Here is an 18180-nt window from a genome sequence, read left to right as displayed (position 1 = left end):
GGGGTGGGGGGTATTTATAGTCGATGTTTTTTTTCCCCTCCGACCATGTACACGGCATATGCTTAGAAACTTCCATATTTCATACTGATAATGAGAAGAAAAAAGAAGTGGTATTTGCTGAAACATTCTTTTTAACGTATCTCTCCCCTCCCCATCCCTTTTTTCTTTCCTTTGTAAAACCGCTGCCAGCAGCCAGGGCGCCTTTGGAAAACTGCCCTGGCTGCTCAAAGTCAGGGCCTCACAACCGGCGTCAGGCGGTGGGGGCTGCCAGGAGCAACCATCCCAGAGTCTCTGGGCGCCAACCCAGCAAGCTCCCGGCACCGCCGCTGCCAGCAGCCACAGGACGCTGGCTGGCCGGCCCTTTTCCTTCCCGCAGCTGCACCAGGGACCCGAGGCTGTTGTCTCCAGGAGGCCTATTGGCCAGATGTGCACACAGTTCATTTTCTCCCTGGAGGGTCTCTGCCATAGCGATGCCAAAATTTAACATAAGCCTGATTTTCATCCTGCATGACCTTTTCTTGGCAATACCCACTTTAAATGGTTCAACTGACAGTGGCCGTAGCAGAATCACCGCTGTTCTGGTATGGCCGAACATTTCCCATCTTCTTATCTTTCTACCTTTGGTTGGTTGATGCCCTAGATGGATTTCTCTTCCCCCACGCTAACTTGGCTTTGTAGTTCCTTTTGGTTCCTCTTGAGAGTCCGGTTTGAACAGGGCCACTGTGTATGACCGTGTGTAGGACGAGCCTGGTGGGGCTTGTACTGCTGGGGATGTTCGTGTTCTTTGGGGTACAGACTGCATAGCTACATGTGGAGGCCCCGAGTCTGGAAGCAAGAGGGGAGAGGAGGGAGAGAGGAAGGACAGTTGCATTCTTACTGTCTAATTCTTACTCTCATGAGAGCAGAGACCTGGTGTGTATATTTATTTCTGGATCTCTAGCACCCCAGGCAGCCCCTCATACAGTATTTGCTGAATGAATGATTTAATACTGAAGGCCAGGAACAGTGCCAGGGATACAGTGAGGAAAAATATTGACCAGACTCTTGTCCTCATGGAATCTTCTAGTGGGAAGCTAGTCCATAATCCTGTAAACAACAAATAAACTAGAGAATTTCAGATAGTGACAAGTGAAGGAACGGATGGGGTAATGTGGGAGACTGTGGGGTACTCCTTTGGTGAGGATGCCCAGGGAAGGCCTCTTTGAGGAGCGACATTTGCACTGAGTCTTGAATGGTGAGAAGTGTATTGTAAATGCAAAGTCTCAGGGTTTTAGAAAGGGAAGGAAGCCTGGTATGTGGCTTGGGGGATTTGAGCCAGAAGAGGAAGGTAGGAGGTGGGCGTGAAGTACAGGACAGGGGCTAGATTGTGCAGAGCTGTGGGGAAAGTCTGGGTTTATTCTCAGTGCAATTAGTATTTTGAAATGCCTGTGGTTCCCTTAGTCCGTTTATCCTCTGAAATGTAGTTACCTACAGAAATTCCCAGATTCTACCCCATTTGTGACCTTATATCTGGTTCAGGTGAAGTAATGAAGCAGCACATTTTAATCCCTATTTTTCTCTTTTTATTGCTACTGGCAAGTGAGGACGTGGAAGGGGAAGGAGGACAGGTATTCCCAGTAGGAAGTTGGACAGTGAGTGCAGGGAACAGCATGGAATAGGGAGACACAGAGGAAGGAATCTAATTATTGAATGTATTAAGCCTTGTACTTGATGCTTTACTCGTATTATTTCATTTAATCCTCATAACAGCCTGTGGTAGACAGAATGATGCTCCTTCCCTCCCCATTCCCTGGCATGTCTGTGTGTGCCAGTCCCTGGAACATGTGAATATACTGCATTATGTGGCAGAAGGGACTTTGCACGTACAATTAAGTTAAGGATCTTACGATGGGGAGATTATCCGGCATTATCCAGGTGAGTCCTATCTAATCACAGGGCCTTTATAAGAAGGAGATAAGAGAGTCAAAGTGAAAAGAGAGAAGGCCACATGATGATGGAAGCCGAGGGAGGAAGGGCATTGTCATGGGACATTTTTTTAATACACCTGCCAAGAAATGAGGAAGCTACCCTCCAAGATGAAAGAGGCAAAGCAACCAATTCTCCCTTAGAACCTTGAGAAGGAACCAGCTTTGCCTTCCCTTCATTTTAGCCCAATGAGACTGACTCTGGACTTGGGAGCTCCACACCTATAAGAGAATATATTTGTGTTGTGTTAAGGCGCTAAGTTTGTAGTAATTTGTTACAGCAGCAAGGGGAAACTAGTCCCCAGCCTCACGGTGGAGGTGTCACTAGACTCATTCACAGAAGGGAGGCTAAGATTCAGGGAGGATGCACAGTTAGACTGGAGCTGAGGTGTTTATTTTTTTTTTAATTTTTTAATGTTTATTTTTAGTTTTGAGAGAGAGAGAGAGCGTGAGTGGAGGAGGGGCAGAGAAAGAGGGAGACGCAGAATCTGAAGCAGACTCCGGGGTCTGACCCCGACACAGGGCTCAAACTGAAGAACTGCAAGACCATGACCTCAGCTGAAATTGGACGCTTAACCGACTGAGCCACCCAGGCACCCCTGGAGCTGGGTTTTAATTTCAGTTTGTCTGACTACAGATTCACATTTTTTTCTGCTTCATTGGGCTGCTTTCAGAAGTGAGTGAGTGAGTGAGTGAGTGAGTGAGTGAATGAGTACATGTATGTATGTGCAAGGAACTCCTTGGGGCTAGTAGGGAAGCAAATGTGTGACTTAAGGGTGCTGGGAAGAAGGACTTGGGGTCCATGGGCAGGAAACGGCTCTCATGGTAGCCATCTGGCTGACATGAGTCCAGTGGGCCCAGTACAACTCGACCTCTCCTCCCAAGGCCTACGGTCAGCACCTTTTCTGGCTATGTGCCTGGAGGACTTCATTTCAGGCAGGTGAGGAAGAGAGGAAGAGTCCAGATTGTCCTGCTTGGGGAAGAGATGTTTGTGGTGGGTTGCAGTGGAACTCTGAAAGCATTTTTTCATGGAAACATTGCCACAGGGTTGTACGCCCTTTGAATGGAGAGTACTCTCTTTAAAGTTTATTATAAGTGGAATAAACTTGTGGGTTACCATGAGCACATAAATACTGGTTTTAATAGTATTCCTATAGGGAAATATATTCTTAATCTCCCAAAAGTGAATTGTAAGGGAACTTGTGGAATGCAAAATTTTATTTGGGGACAGCCAAGAATCTGGTTTTTGCCTGGAATGTTTGTAGTTAGAAGTATTAATGTATTCTGGACATGACATCCAAAAAGTTTTCTGGGCCCTTTCATTGTATTAGAATGTGCTTAGGTTAAATGTTGTTGATATTACTTGAGCTAAGTGGATTGTGATAGGAATGAGAGAATTTTTTTTTTCAATGCAAAAATTTGGATTGTGTGGGGAGTGTTTATCTTAGTGTCTCCTTGGCTCCTTCAGCTTATTGTAGCTCATTTCTTTGTGGTGAGGTTGCCTTACGGCTCTCGACTTTAAGCTCGATTATTAGGCACTAACCTGTCATTCCATTTGCCAATCTGTTTTCAGTTTCCCTCCATGACTCTCTCGAGTAATTTCCCTGGATTTCTTTTTAGTTAAGGTTCTTTCAGTTTCTATACTTCTCATTTGTGGTCAGTAATTGGAATGAGGAGGTTGAAAAAAAAGATGTCGCTATAGGGATATTTTGCATTGTATGAGGTTTTTTGGCTTCCTAATTCTAATAATAATAAAAAAAGATTATATGGTTTCCTAGACAGTTTTCCTACTATACCTATTTTCTGTAGGATTTGACCTAAGAAACATGCTCTGTATCAGTGTGTGTGTATACATCAGTGAAGACTTTTACGGTAAAATTGAATATCAATTAGGATTAGATTTTTAAGTTTGCAGATAGAAAGTCATATACATCAAAATTGCCCTTAAAAATTCCTAAATATGCTCATAAAGTAGAACACACACAGTTTTATATGTAAGTTTTATTTGGAAATCCTTCTTTGAGACCAGCTGAGTTAGTCCTTAGGAAGAAACAAAAGGAAAGTCTGCATGTAGATGTTCAAAAGTGATTAAAGAAGACAGTTTTCAGTGATACAAACAGACTTTATTTAACGCTTTAGGAAGTGAACAGTCTTCACTGGGAGACTTGGAAAAATGGGCGAAAGGCAGAAAATTTTAATGGGATAAAGAATAACAAGGAAGAAAGATAGGAAATGTCTGATTGGCTAAGGCCACACAGTCAACCTTGTTTGGGGTAAGAGGGAACCAGGAAGTAAGCATAGCACCCAGGGTTGGCCTGGCTTCTGGAGATGGGCTGACTGGGTCTAGTGGATTTCTGGTCGAGCAGAGATTTATGGGCACACAAAAGTTACCTAAGGTTCTGTTTGCTAACATGGCAGGAGCATCTCCATCTTCCAGTCTAGAAATGTATTTAGGGGCGCCTGGGTGGCTCAAGTCAGTTAAGGGTGCGACTTCAGCTCAGGTCATGATCTCATGGTTCATGGGTTCGAGCCCCGCTTTGGGCTCTGTGCTGACAGCTCAGAGCCTGGAGCTTGTTTCAGATTCTGTGTCTCCCTCTCTCTCTGCCCCTCTCCCACTCACGCTCTGTCTCCCCTGTCTCAAAAATAAATAAACATTAAAAGAAAAATTTAGAAATGTATTTAAACATGCTGTTAATAACTTTAAAATCTCTAGGAGTAAATGGGGAAGAGATGGAGAATTGAATGTTCCTGTTGCTTGCAGGGAGTTATTCTGTTTTTTGCTTTTTGTTTTTTGTTTTTTGTTTTTTTAATGATGAATGTTCAGGGGTGCCTGAGTGGCTCAGTCAGTTAAGTGTCCGACTTCGGCTCAGGTTGTGATCTCATGGTTTGTGCGTTTGAGCCCCACATCGGGCTCTGTGCTGACAGTTCGGAGCCTGGAGCCTCCTTTGGATTCTGTGTCTCTCTCTCTCTGCCTCTCCTCCGCTCGTGCTCTGTCTCTGTCTCTCTCTCAAGATTAAATATACATTAAAAAAATTAGGATGAACGTTTATGTCTGATATATATTGATCACTTTGTTGTACGAATTAAATGAGATAACTTATGTGAAAACTTCTAACAGGGAAGCAGTAGGTGTTTAACAAACATTTGCTGGATTTGAATCTACGTGTCACAGGTAGTATTATGGCGTGCTGATCAGATTGTTCCTTTGTTTTGGCCTTTTGTGCAAAATTAGATTTTTCAATGACAAAATAGGAGATAGCAATTATTCTTTCTTTTCTGGGTGTTCTTAGGATGAATTGAGTGATGTTATTGATATTAAGGATCCAGATTTCACTCCTGCACCTGAACGAAGGCAGAAACGCCTGGATGCTGAGCTGGCCAAGTTTGATCCTGATCATTATCTGTGAGTATTGAGTTTTTTGAGCGTTTAATTGACTTGACGTTGATTTGAAAATTTTTGGAGTGCCTTTTTAACTATGCTAGGCCTGTGGTTTTGGGATTCTCAAAATTGGTGATGGCTCAGAACCTTAATTGACTTTTGAATTAACCTACAAAGTGTTAAGCCTCTGTGATCTTTCTAAGATATCATTCCAGCATCGGAGAACTCTTAATGTACTTCTTTAAGTTTTTCCTCGCCAGGCTTAAAAGTAGAACACTGCATTCGTGAGAATATTTATAGTTCTTCTCAGTAGACTTTTTGTTGTAATTAATGGTCTATGTAAATGAAAAGATGTTTCAGGTTTTTTTTAAGAATTTGAATCTACATTTACTACATTTCTTGGCTGATCCAGGGTTTTACCAACACTTCATTTCCGAGCACCTGTAATTGAAGATCTGAGTCTAGTTAACAAATAATTGTTCATTGCAGTAGGGTATAAATAAAATCTAATTTTAAGTTTTGTTGTATTTCCCATCTGCCTTGATTGTGTCTTTTGCCATAATGTGTCACTTGCAGGCTTGTATTTGCCTAACAAACTTATCTAGTTGATGCATAGGTAAATAATCACTTGAGCATTGTGATGTCTCTCATTGGCCACAAAAGCAGTACTTCTTCCAAGTAAGGGATTGTCACCTGGCTTCTGTGGATACTCGGCTCTCTTAGGATGTGAGTCCTAGGTTGATGTAGGCCTCAATTATTATTCTTCCCAAGCTCTGGGCCAACAATTTCTAAACCGTTATACATGCAGCTGTAATCATTGTATTCCCTTATATTTGTATAGTGCTTTCAGCTTATCAAGTGCTCTCAAGTGATTATTTAAATCCGTTTTCACAACAGTTGGGTAAAGAAGGTTAAGGGACTTGCCCAAGGTCATACCACTACTAAGTGGCTCTGTCAGGACTTGAAAAGAGTCTTTCCATTTGTCTTTTTGTATTTCCTTTTCATGTACACTATTTCAGTTTAACTGCTGTTACTCTTGTGATTAACATTCTATCTCCTGTGACACAGTGGGAGACTAATTGGAATGGCAGAAATATATCTTGTGATGTGCAAATGCATTGAGTGATGTGTAGTGATAAATGGTCAGAACTGTTCAACATCCTAGGGGGAACTGGGTAAGAGCAGGGTATGTTATATTTTGGAGGACATCTGAGAGATTCAGCTCCATTTATATTGCCATTTCTAATTACCTTTATCTCTCCAATTGTGGCTTTAAAGGTCCACTGAAGAGTAATTTGAAGAAACCTATTTAAAATCATGCTGAATATTTAAAGTGGGAAATTTCATTGTCAGCAAATTTCTCGGGCCAGCATGAAAACAGAATGAGCTTTACAAGAGTAAAATTTCAAGTGGGAGGGAGCTTAATTAGAAGAACTGCCTATCTCTTCTCTTCTAAAACTGGAAGAATAACGACATGGCCTGAGAGAATTAGGAAATTGGAATTTATAGTTAGCAGTGTGATATTATATGCAGCCCTTATTTTTCTCCATCTTCTGTGTTTCTTTATCCAGAAGCTCATTTTCTTTAATAGTATGCATGAGCTATTCTTTCCATTATTTAAAGAAGAGTTCTTACACGAGTGGTTTAAATTTAGTCATGGGCAGGTCGGAGAGTGGGAGCTGTGCGGTAAAGGTTCTTTGTGACTTCTCCAGTAACAGTAAGACTTTGGCTAATTGTAGTTTTTGTGTTACTTCTTACCCATTATTTATATTGGCTGACTGACTCACCCAGATGTGTTAATACTAGAGAAGTCCAAGTAAAATTCTTTTAAATTTTCAATTAAAAAAAATTTTTTTTTAGCTCAGTGCTTTTTAAATTGTTCTTAATGGTTAATACAGTGGAGGAAAAGGTTTGCTTCAATTTTTACCTACCATGCAGACAATACATTGCGTGTGTCATGTTAGACATTTATGTACGTGAATGTAATGTACATGTGTAATACATAATATATGTCATTGTGAAGTATATGAGACTTTCAAGTTGTGTGACTTCTTACTGGTCGTGATGTCTCGTCACGGTGTCTGATATTTTACAGGCTTAAGGAAAACTAATTTTAATTCTATCCTAAGGCAGAACACAGTGAGGTAAATTCAGTATATAGAAAAATTCATACCTTTCAAAGGCACATATAAATGACTTAGGATAATAATTATTTTTTAGGTCTTGTGTTGTAAAATCTAGAGGCCATTCTGTGATGTTATTCCTTGCTGTGTGTTTTGCAGCCCAGCAGAATACTGGGCATATAACAGATGATCCATAAACATGCATTGTTTTTGATTGTCTATTTTTTGCTATTTGTAACTCCTTTTGGGCATTATTTTTACACTACAGTTTGTTGAAGGTATCTGGAAACATTCTTTAATAGGCCTTCCTGTTTTGCCTATCATAGCCAAGTTTTCATATTTCTCTTGCCGAGAGTGGTTTTTCTTTCCTTCCCTAGGCATATTGTTTTTTTTAATTGTCAGCATATCTTTTACCTGAACCAATTCATAAATCTGCCTATGTCCTTCTTTGGGAGAAAATAGAAGAATTGAGTTAGCATTCTAAATATCTGTGAGATGAGAAGAGGTACAAAAATGATCCCTAGCATTTGGGGTGCCATTTTAAATTGTAACTTTTCAGTGCTGTAAATTTGTTTTAAGAGTTTGATACACTCATCTGGCTTTTGGATTAATTGAGGAATGTCAAGGCTCTGAGTACTAATGATGAGGCTGGGAAGAAGATCACTTGCTTCCAGCATGACTCTTTATTCAAAATGGCAAGCTTAGGAAAAAGCATTAGAGGAAAATCTCATCGATTTCTTCTTTCACATATGCACTAATTTGTTCAACAAATTCCAGTTTGAATGAACTGCATGCCAGGCAGAGTCACACATACTGAGGATTTTTGTGAATACCACAAGGTCACTGCATTCATGGGGCTTACTTTCTAGTGGGGAAGGAGACAAGATTTGGATTGTGATAAGTGCTCTGGAGAAAAGTCACGTTGTTAAGGGTTTGGAGAGCGACTGGGTATTTGCTGACCTCCTCTGCTGAGTGTCCAAAATTGAACTCATCATTTTTACCTAGAAAGTCTTCCTGCATTTTCTGTTCGGTGGAGTGTACCATTTTTCACTCCAGTCACTCAGGGTAGAAACCCAGGATTTATCTTCGACTCCTTTCTTTCTCCACACTTCTAATCCATCCAGAAGTGGTACCATTTATCTCTTTGCTGTTTCCTTCACTCAGTCTCTTTCTGGTCCTCCTATATGTCTGGCTTAGTGCAGCAGTCTCATGACTTCGTATTTGGTGTATCCACCTCCAGCCTGGACTCCTGCAAATCCATCAACCATAAAACCACCAGTATCATGTCTTAAGTACTGAAAGTGAACATCTGCTTTAAATCTTCACTGGGTTCTCCATCATTTGAAGTATATAAACTTCTACCTCCTTAGCACGGTGTAGAAAGTTCTCTGTGACCTGGACTGTGCTTACGCCTGGAGCTTGTCTTTTGCCTGTCCCTGTCTACCCTATACGCTGCAGCAGTAATGAATTTTAGTTATTTCTCTGCCTGTACCACGCCACTTCTTGCACACTTTGTATTCATGATACTCCTGTGACAGCTGTTTTCTCCCTTGCTCCACCTAGCTTGGATAACTCATCTTTTAAGACTGGGCTCCAGTGTCACCCCTTGGCACACCCCCTCTCAGACTGGCAGAGGAAGCCCTCCTCGGGGCTTCCAAGTGACAGATCGTCTTGATGTTACAATATTCTCTCTTTGTATCCATTCCCATTTCATTGTGGAGCCCTGAAGGGTCAGGAGTGTCTTACTGATCCTCATCTCCCTGATGCTGCATTTTCATGGGGCACTCGGTAAATGCTCATTGAGTGAATGACATTTAGAAACTTGAAAATAAATTCATTTTGGAAAGTAGAACATTAGTCAACTTCAGATCTTGTTCACAAAACTCTTGAACCATGGACAGTGTAAAGGATAAGCCATCACATTTTCAACTACTGGGACTATATTAGTGAGATTTTACTCAAAAAATTTTGAAATTTTTAGAGGGAGGGCGTGGAAGTGGTAGATTTTACTCAAAAAATTTTGAAATTTTTAGAGGGAGGGCGTGGAAGTGGTAGATTTTACAAGGTCTTGTTTTGGTTTTTTTTTTCCCATCACTTCTTCTAGGGAGACCCAGAATCATTCTAGATGGGCTCTTCAACTCTTGACTTGTGTCGTCAGCCCTCCAGTATGTGGAGTCCTTTTTTCTCATTCTCCCAAGTTCTCTCTGGGTGATTGTGTGTTCTCCCTTGGCCTCCGTCGCTGTCTAAATGCTCACGATTCCATGTGTCTCTCCTGAGCATCAGGTCTGTGTGGCTAACTGCCTATTGCGCCAGTCTCTGTATGTCCTGCAAGGATGTCTCAAACTCAGCCTGTTCTAAGCGGAAGTCTCCAGCTATTCTGTCTGTTTAGTGTCCCTGTGTTCCTGTCTCCTCAGAGGGCACTGTTGTCCACTGAACTGTCTCAGCTGGAATGCTGGATATAGACCTTGACTCCTGGCCCCCTTTATGTCTACATCCTAAGGATTCTAGCCTCTGACTGTAGCTCAGATCCACTTTGCTCCATGTCCGTTGCTACTACCCCCTTCCAGGCCTCCATGATTTCTGTGCTCTGGGGCTTGCTCCTAGACCATGTTCCAGACCAGTGAGAGCAGTGGGCCAAAGCACACTGATATGAGACCCATATGTAAAAGGTTTTAAGTGTCTAGTCGTTTTTAGTGACAAAAATCCACTAGATTTTTTGGACATGGCTTACAGTGTTGTTGTCACTACAGCGTATTGCTTTCAGCTATCCTCAACTCCCCTTTGCCCCCTTAAACATGCCTTCTTGTTTCCTGGCCTTTGCTACCTATTCTTGTAGCCAGAATACTCTCTCCTATCTGTCTTAGTCTAGTTAACTGTTTATTGTCATTCAGCTATTGGCTTAGATAGTCTTCCCTTCAGGGACTTTCCCTGTCATCCCAGTTTGACTTTGTCATAGATGCTCTTACTGTTAGGTCATAGTAGTTACATAGCACTTATATTGTGACTGCTGGGCCCTCCTATGACACTGTAAGTTCTGTAAGGACCCTGACTGCATGTCTCTTGTCAGCCGTGTAACCCCAGTGCCCAAAATGGAGTCAGTACTACTGTTGGCACAGGGCAGAGTCAGTACTTCCTGTTGACTTTTATTAAAGCATTTTAGCTGTTTACTTGTAGTACTTATCTTTTTTTTTTTTTTAATTTTTTTTTTCAATGTTTATTTATTTTTGGGACAGAGAGAGACAGAGCATGAACGGGGGATGGGCAGAGAGAGAGGGAGACACAGAATCGGAAACAGGCTCCAGGCTCTGAGCCATCAGCCCAGAGCCTGACATGGGGCTCGAACTCACGGACCGCAAGATCGTGACCTGGCTGAAGTCGGACGCTTAACCGACTGCGCCACCCAGGCGTCCCAGTACTTATCTTTTTGAAATATCTGTCATGTACCTGACAAAAATTGATAATTGACAATTACTATTTCAAGATCATTGCTATTCGGTTTTGTCCCATATGTACTTTAATTTCCTCAAGCATAAAAATGGAATGTTTATATTGGTTAATGGCTTGGATTCTGGAGTAAGACTTAATTGGGTCCAGATCCTGGCCACACTTCTTCCTGGTTCTTTGACCTTGGCCACGATATACAAGTTTTCTGACCCTCAGTTTCCACCCATGTAAAATGGGAGTATTAGTAGTACCCCCTGCCTTTGGGGATGGTGTGAAGATTAAGAAAGTGATGGGTGAAAAGTATTTAGTGCAGTGCTTGGCATGTATGAAGAATTCAGTAAGTTATCTGATTTTCTAATCAGAAATTAACTTAGTTAATAACTCAGTTATCTGAGTTTCTAATTTTAGAAAGATTTCATTATCTCAGTTGAAAGAAAAAATATTTCAGGTCATAAAACTATCAGCTAGAAAATCAACCTGTGAAAACAACCAATTCCTTGAGTTTCTAATTAACTGACATATAAATGAATTTTTCACCATGAGTTCTACTTTTTTGTTGTTCTGTTCCCACGAATACCAGTTTTCAGCCTTGAATGCAAGGTGGTAGAATTTCTGAATAAATGTCCTCCAGGAACCTATTTTGAAGGTAGCAGTTATTATGCAAGTTAAAACCCAGAAAGTGAAGTACACGCAAATTAATTTTCTCTCCTTTACAAACGTTGCTTTGTTCTTTTCCAATAGTTTTAAGCCAAGGGACTATTAGGACTAGCAGAGCTAAGTAAGAGAAATTGCATCTTGGTAGAAAGTATGAGGGCGCATGCTAATAAATGGTGTGTGTGGGGGGGTGGGTGGGTGTGCAGTATCTCGTATTTCCTGTTGATTATTCTTTTTTTTCCTTTGGTAGAATTAAAAGATTCTTTCCTTTATTGTAACCTTACCAGAACAGGTGGTACTTAAAAACCTAGCCCAAGTTCAGTGCTTCAGTCCCTTTTGTGTTCAGATTTGCCTCATCCCATGCCAGTGCAGTACGGGGGTGGGCCTTCAAGGGAAGGACTGGTCTTTTCTCCACTTTGTTTCTGAGGAGAGCAGAAATGTCACATATCCCTTTAGTCTGACCCCAGCTTTCGTTTTATGGTGATTAGTGACCACTCAGAAAGTGAACACAGTGCTCATTTCCTTGAACTGTACTTTGAATTAACAATCTCTGTTTCTAATACCAAACGTAAGGAGTTAAGATAAAATTAAAAGAAAAATGAAACTCAGCTCAATTCTGTGTAACAAGCTCATTGACTGTTTTCTTTCCAGAGCTGACTTTTTTGAAGATGAGGCTGTTGAACAGATTTTGAAGTATAATCCTTGGTGGACTGATATATATTCAAAAATGATGGCCTCTTTGGGAAAGAGTCAGGAGCAAGAAAATCATGCTGCATTAGGTAAGCAACTCAAAATTAGGCTCATTTGTTTCCCGTCTTCCCTGTTACTAAGCACACAGTTGTAATTCTCTCATGGAGGGAAGATATTCTTTTGGTTTGCTAATTTTGGAAATGGAGTCTTCACCCCAGACTGGAAAATGCTACTCGATGATTAGACTGGTCTTGGAACAGTCTTTTGAAGTCTAGTTGAATCATTAGGATCCTTTTAAAAATTTTTATTTTTTAAGTAAATTTAGGGACATGAACACACAGGACATCTGTAATAGTTGAATAATCTGCTTAAAAGATCTGAACATTCCACTGTAGTAAGGGCATTTGAGTATTAGCAATGGTGGGAAAGACCTAGTTTTCATTCCCTTTGTCTGTTGATTGAATTGGATATGTCCTCTCCAAGTTTTTCATGATAGTACATCTGTATGTTAGAATTATAACAGTTTCAGATAGATCAAGAGTAGAAGGCCCATGTTTTGTGGTATACTGATTTGGCTTTTATTTCTGTATTAAAAAACAGTAATCACTCTTAACAGTTTTAGGGTTTTTTCAGTGCATATACCAACATCTGAATATTAGCTGTAAAAAATTTATAAACAGACTCACACGCACTCTGTTCTTTCTTGACTTTCTCCAGTGTGTAGCACATGTGGTACCTCTTCCATGTAGGGCACTTAGGGTTCTTCCTGAGCTTTTAATAGCTGCCTGGCATTCTGTTGTATATTTTTATCATGAACAATGGATATTTGGGCTATTTATTACTGATGGGACGTTTGGGTTGTTTACAGTTTTTTTGCAGTACCTTCTGTGGCCACTCAGTCTGAAATAGCTGCAAGTCTATTGTCTAACAGTACTTTGATTCTCTGCATAGTAACGCGGTCGTCTGTTGTTTGCTATATTTCTGTTGTCTAGCAGAGTGCCTGTTGTATACTAAGTTCTTGGTAAATATTTATGGAAGAGATAAATACTGTACAAAGTATTTTTGTAGTTCGGTTTTGTTAGAGTTTAGGTGATTTCTACCAGATGGAAAAATTGCTGCTTTAATCTTTTATAATTTCCTACTGCAGTAGAGAAACTCATTTGTAAATAATGGCTGTTGTTACATTCTTTTCAACAAATCCTTGGTTTTATATTTGATTTGAGTTTAAGAATCTTTCAGAGACCTCCCACATTATATTGACACATTTTCAGGTAGAGGATTGCTAACACAGTTGAGATAGGTAATTGTATATGCCACGTAGGTCTGCTTAAAATGTCTGCTCACTCTGAAATCATCAAGGCTATCTGCTGGTCTCAATCAGTTTCCCCAAATTTGGTGCAGTGTTTTGTGATAAGGTGGTGCAGGTGGAAATTGGTGGTTGTGTAGTTAAGTTTTCTGTCCACAAGGGTGAGCTAGTTGCCCTAAAAATCAAGAAAAGGCATTGCCTTTCTTTGATTTAAATTCGAACTTGCTTCACTTGGATCCTTTGTAGCTTGCTCTAGGTCCTGTTTTCTGTGAGAGCCAGCCTTTGAGTTAGTTCTCTGTGTGTAATTGTAACAGAAGATTAGACTAGTTCTTCCCTTTGACCACTGCCTCTCCTGTCCCTTCATCTTCATTCCACCTGTGACATGTATCCCGACTGGTGCTTAGAGAACAATTGTAGCCTGCTAAGCTAGTATGGTGATTCATTTTAAAAATCACCTTTAAAAATAGCAAGGACTTGTGATCTAAGGTAGAAGAACTTGAGCTCTGTGTTGTTGTACAGAAAGCACTTTTCGTAATGTGCCAAGTATAGGGTTAAGGATGGATATAAGCTAAAGATGGGGTTCGGTCTTTAACACCTTGCTCCATCACAGGCTAGTTGCGTGATCTTGCAACTTGGCAGGGTTGCTGTGGAAATCTTATACCTACCACATAGAGTTGTCTTGATGACTGAATGAGATGATGTACTTGAAATCCCTAGCATGTTGTAAATGTTAGAGATTATTATTGTAGACTAACATCAATGGTGGGAGTGCCAGAAATTGAATGGCCTCTCTGTGAAATTAAAATTTTTGTACATTTATGAAGCTTTAGGGGGAAGTTTTTTTGTTAATGAGATCTTTCTTTCTTTCTTTTTTTAAAAAAATGTTTATTTTTTTTATTTTTGAGAGAGAGAGAGCACGTGCATGTGAATGGGGGAGGGGCAGAGAGCGAGCCAGAGGGAGAGAGAATCCCAAGCGGGCCCTGTGCTATCAATAGAGACCCTGATGGGGGGCTCCATCCCACAAACCATGAGATCATGACTTGAGCCGGTACCAAGAGTCAGACATTTAACTGACCAAGCCACCCAGGTGCCCCTGTCTTTCTTTCTTTTTTTCTTGGTCAAGTATTGGAGGTCCCCAGAATTGTGAAAATGTTTTGAAGTGTGTTCACCCAGATGATAATATGGGCAAAAAGAAATAAACCAAGAAATAAACTTTCAAGTCCTTAGCCTACTCAAGGAGCATGCTCGTGCTGTATTTTCCCTTCCACTTCCTCTTTGTTCTTTGCCTCCCTGGCCTCCTTCCTTTCTGTGTCACTGCAGTGGGGTGTTGCCAGGCAGATACAGCAGTGCGGGTGAGGGCTCTACCTTTGATTCAGTCTCATCATAAAATAGTAAGCTAGATTGTTTAGAATTCCAGATAAGCCTTAGATGGTGAACTTTGCTCCCTGTCTTTGCCTCAGTTATGATTCCTTTGATTTTATGATTCCTATGATTTTCATTGTAGGCCTGAGTTACAACACGGAGACTTTTGTTAATGATCCCAGTCTTCCTCCCCAAAGGCTTGTAAATGGAAGTGTTAAATGCTCTGCTCTTGCTGAGCTCTGGTTTCATGAGGATGGACTTACCACATTTCCCATGTTGTCTCTCCGTGGTTAATCTCAGCCCAAGAATCTTGGCACATGGTTGCATGGTGTGACACCACATAACATTTTTAGTCAATGAACTTCCTAGCGGGGACATCCTGTTTGGCACCAGTGAGTTCTCCAGTGTTTGTAGAGCTAACTGTCAGTGTCAGCTTTGAAAGTTGTAACGCTGCGGGACTACCCATTTAGGCTAAAGGTTTGAATGCAGCACATTTTCTTCTGGTTCCCTTGATCTGTTTCCAGAAAGTATACAATATAATAGACAGATTTGCATTCCTCCGAGAGGAGCCGGATCAGGGATTATTTATTGTTGCCCCACAGAAGACAGATATTTGGGAGGGGGATTTAGAGAGAAGGGACGATTTCAAAGTAACACAACTAGAGAATGTTCAAAGTGAAGTTAAGAAGGTCACTTTCCATTTTGATGGGAGCCCCTTTGCAGTCTTCACATGTACCGATTGGGTTTTTTTTTTAACATTGGGAGGTGGTCCCGGGCCATTTGCATCATGCTAGTGCACCAGTGTCTTCCCCAAATGAATTGAGCTTTCCGCTGCCTTTGTTTGACTGTAGATTATTTATAGAAGTATAATTAACCGAAATGTTGTGAACTGTATAGCAAGGCTGCTTTGTAGTGTAGCTTAGTCATACAAATGCTTGACAAATGTTACTCATGGTGGCAATCATCCAAGTATTGTTGGCACCGCATCTGTAGTCATTTCCATTGCCGCTGCTTAGTTAGACCTGATTGTGTGCAAACCTCCCCAAGTTCCCCTTTGGGTGATGTGATTTACAGCTCTAATCAAAAAGGCCTTGGGGAGCTCAGACTTTTGGTTTCTCTAGTGATTTCCTACTTTGTTAATATTGTTATTTATCATCTCTGGTTCCTTTGCTTGAATTTCAGAATTTAAATGCATTTGTGTATTATTAATGAGCTATTTAAGCCAAAATGGACTTGAAAACGCTCAGAAAAAGGTGGTGGTGTGTTTTAAGGAAAGGTTAGGGGCACCTGGCATCCAAGAATTCTTGAGTACATTCAAGTAGGCTTTTCTTACATACACGGTCTTGGAAAGTGACTTATGTTATGCAGAAGCCCTTACTTGTGGGTAATGGAACATCAGAACCTATAGTTCCTAGGTCAGTCTTTACAAACAATTAAGTGTATATACAGGTGTGATTACTTGAGAATGAAGGTATAAACATTTAGATGAGTAAATGTATTATTAAATGGTTCTGGGAATGCTTACCTTATGATTTAGAATTATCTGGAAGCAGAAGTCCTTATTAGTCAACTAGGATAAAGGCTTTTCTCAAGTGAGATAATATCATCATGAATACCTGGCACTTTGCTATTAGCTGAAGTAATGAACATCTCAAAACTATACCTATGAGAATACTGTCTCAAACCTTCTTATGAATTACTAGGAGACTAAAATACTTTGTTAGGTATACGTTCTTCATGCAGTGAATATGTGCTTTCTTACATTTTCCTTAAATCAGATTGCTTTAATTGAACTGAGAGCTTCTATTTAAATTAAGGGATCCTCACATTAGCCCTTCAATGAGACATTCTGCACCCACTTTATCTGTCTTATTAATACTATTTCCAAATCCCAGTCTTTAAAGAATGCTTCACCTGACACCTACCTGCATTAAGTTTAAAAGTATACACATGTCTTTATGTTGCTGCCAGCAAATTAAGCAAATGCATTCCTATCGTTGTCATTTATGTAAGCAGCACTTGTGCAAATACATTTCCTGTTTCTTCTCATACTTTTTAAACATAGAATTTCTAACATCATTAAAAAGTGGTTACATAAATATATTTCAAGATCTGGTTTTTTGCACTAAGTAAATTTTAATGAGTAGAGGGGTATTGCTTCTAGTAATTTCCAATAACTGCGCTTAAGATTTTTTTCCCCCAGAGGATAGAGTGTAAAATGGCTGGAAGGAAGCCTTTAAACAAAAAGAAGCCATGTTAAAGTTAAGGCTCCTAAGAGAGGACAGAAGTGGGTTTGGGAAACTATGTGAAAAGGGCCCAGCATGTGTGAGGAAATCTCTCTCTTCTGGCCTTGTCCAGTTGTGATGAGCAAAAGGGCAGTTTTTTTTTTTTTAACGTTTATTTATTTTTGAGACAGAGAGAGATAGAGCATGAACGGGGGAGGGGCAGAGAGAGAGGGAGACACAGAATTGGAAGCAGGCTCCAGGCTCTGAGCCCTCAGCCCAGAGCTCGACGCGGGGCTCGAACTCACGGACTGCGAGATTGTGACCTAAGCCAAAGTCGGACGCTCAACCAACTGAGCCACCCAGGTGCCCCGCAAAAGGGCAGTTTTTGTTGAGCAGATAGAAGGGATGGGGTAACTGGCTAGTAAGAGAGTGATTTGGGAATACTAAAAAGCAACTTAATTTTTGGGCTCCTAAAAGCATCACAGCCACCTGGTGTCTGTTTTAGTCTTCCTCCCCTCAGGGGCTTCCTGAGTTGGAGCTAGACACGTGAGCATGCAGCTAGTGACTGCCCCGTTGACTCCCTTTGCTCTCCTTCTTCGCCCTCAGCGTGGTCCTGTGCCTAAGTCCTGGGTGATGGGAAATGACGGAAGTGGTGTGTGCCCTGGCCCCGGTCTTTAGAAAGAAGGAGCTTGCCATCTTAGGCTGCTTGCCCATTGGTTAGGAAATGGTAAAAACCTGGAACAGCTTTCTTAGATGCATAGTTGGAAGTCATATGATGGAGGTGCTGATGCCTCACCAGTCCTGGATCATTCACTCAGAATAGTAGTGTGGGAGACAAACTTCTGTTGCAGAGAAGCCACTGTATTTTGGGGTCTCTTGGTTAGCAGTTTAGCCTGTCCTTACCTAAATGTAACAGGCAATTCTAAAACCTGGAGAAAGAGCCTTTTAAAGTTTTGTTTTGTTTTGCTTTGTTTTGAACTACATTAGTATGAACCACTGGAACTGGAAGCAAAACGCTCCTCTTTATTGGGCC

The 18180-nt window shown here is 40.9% G+C and overlaps 1 protein-coding gene across 2 annotated transcripts in view; it reads left to right on the top strand.

Moving 5' to 3' along the window:
- Positions 1–18180, top strand: part of SHQ1 (SHQ1, H/ACA ribonucleoprotein assembly factor) — a 99110-nt gene that overhangs the window by 12005 nt on the left and 68925 nt on the right. For both annotated transcript variants that reach the window (XM_003982422.6, XM_045051867.1), the window contains exons 5-6: positions 5255–5367; positions 12216–12343. In XM_003982422.6, coding sequence (XP_003982471.3) covers positions 5255–5367; positions 12216–12343 — 241 coding nt within the window. The remainder of the gene's footprint in view (positions 1–5254; positions 5368–12215; positions 12344–18180) is intronic.

This window comes from Felis catus, chromosome A2, assembly GCF_018350175.1.
Source record: "Felis catus isolate Fca126 chromosome A2, F.catus_Fca126_mat1.0, whole genome shotgun sequence".
NCBI lineage: Eukaryota > Metazoa > Chordata > Mammalia > Carnivora > Felidae > Felis > Felis catus.
The sequence above is the reverse complement of the archived record's forward strand: the minus strand, read 5'-3'. Positions and strand labels throughout refer to the sequence as shown.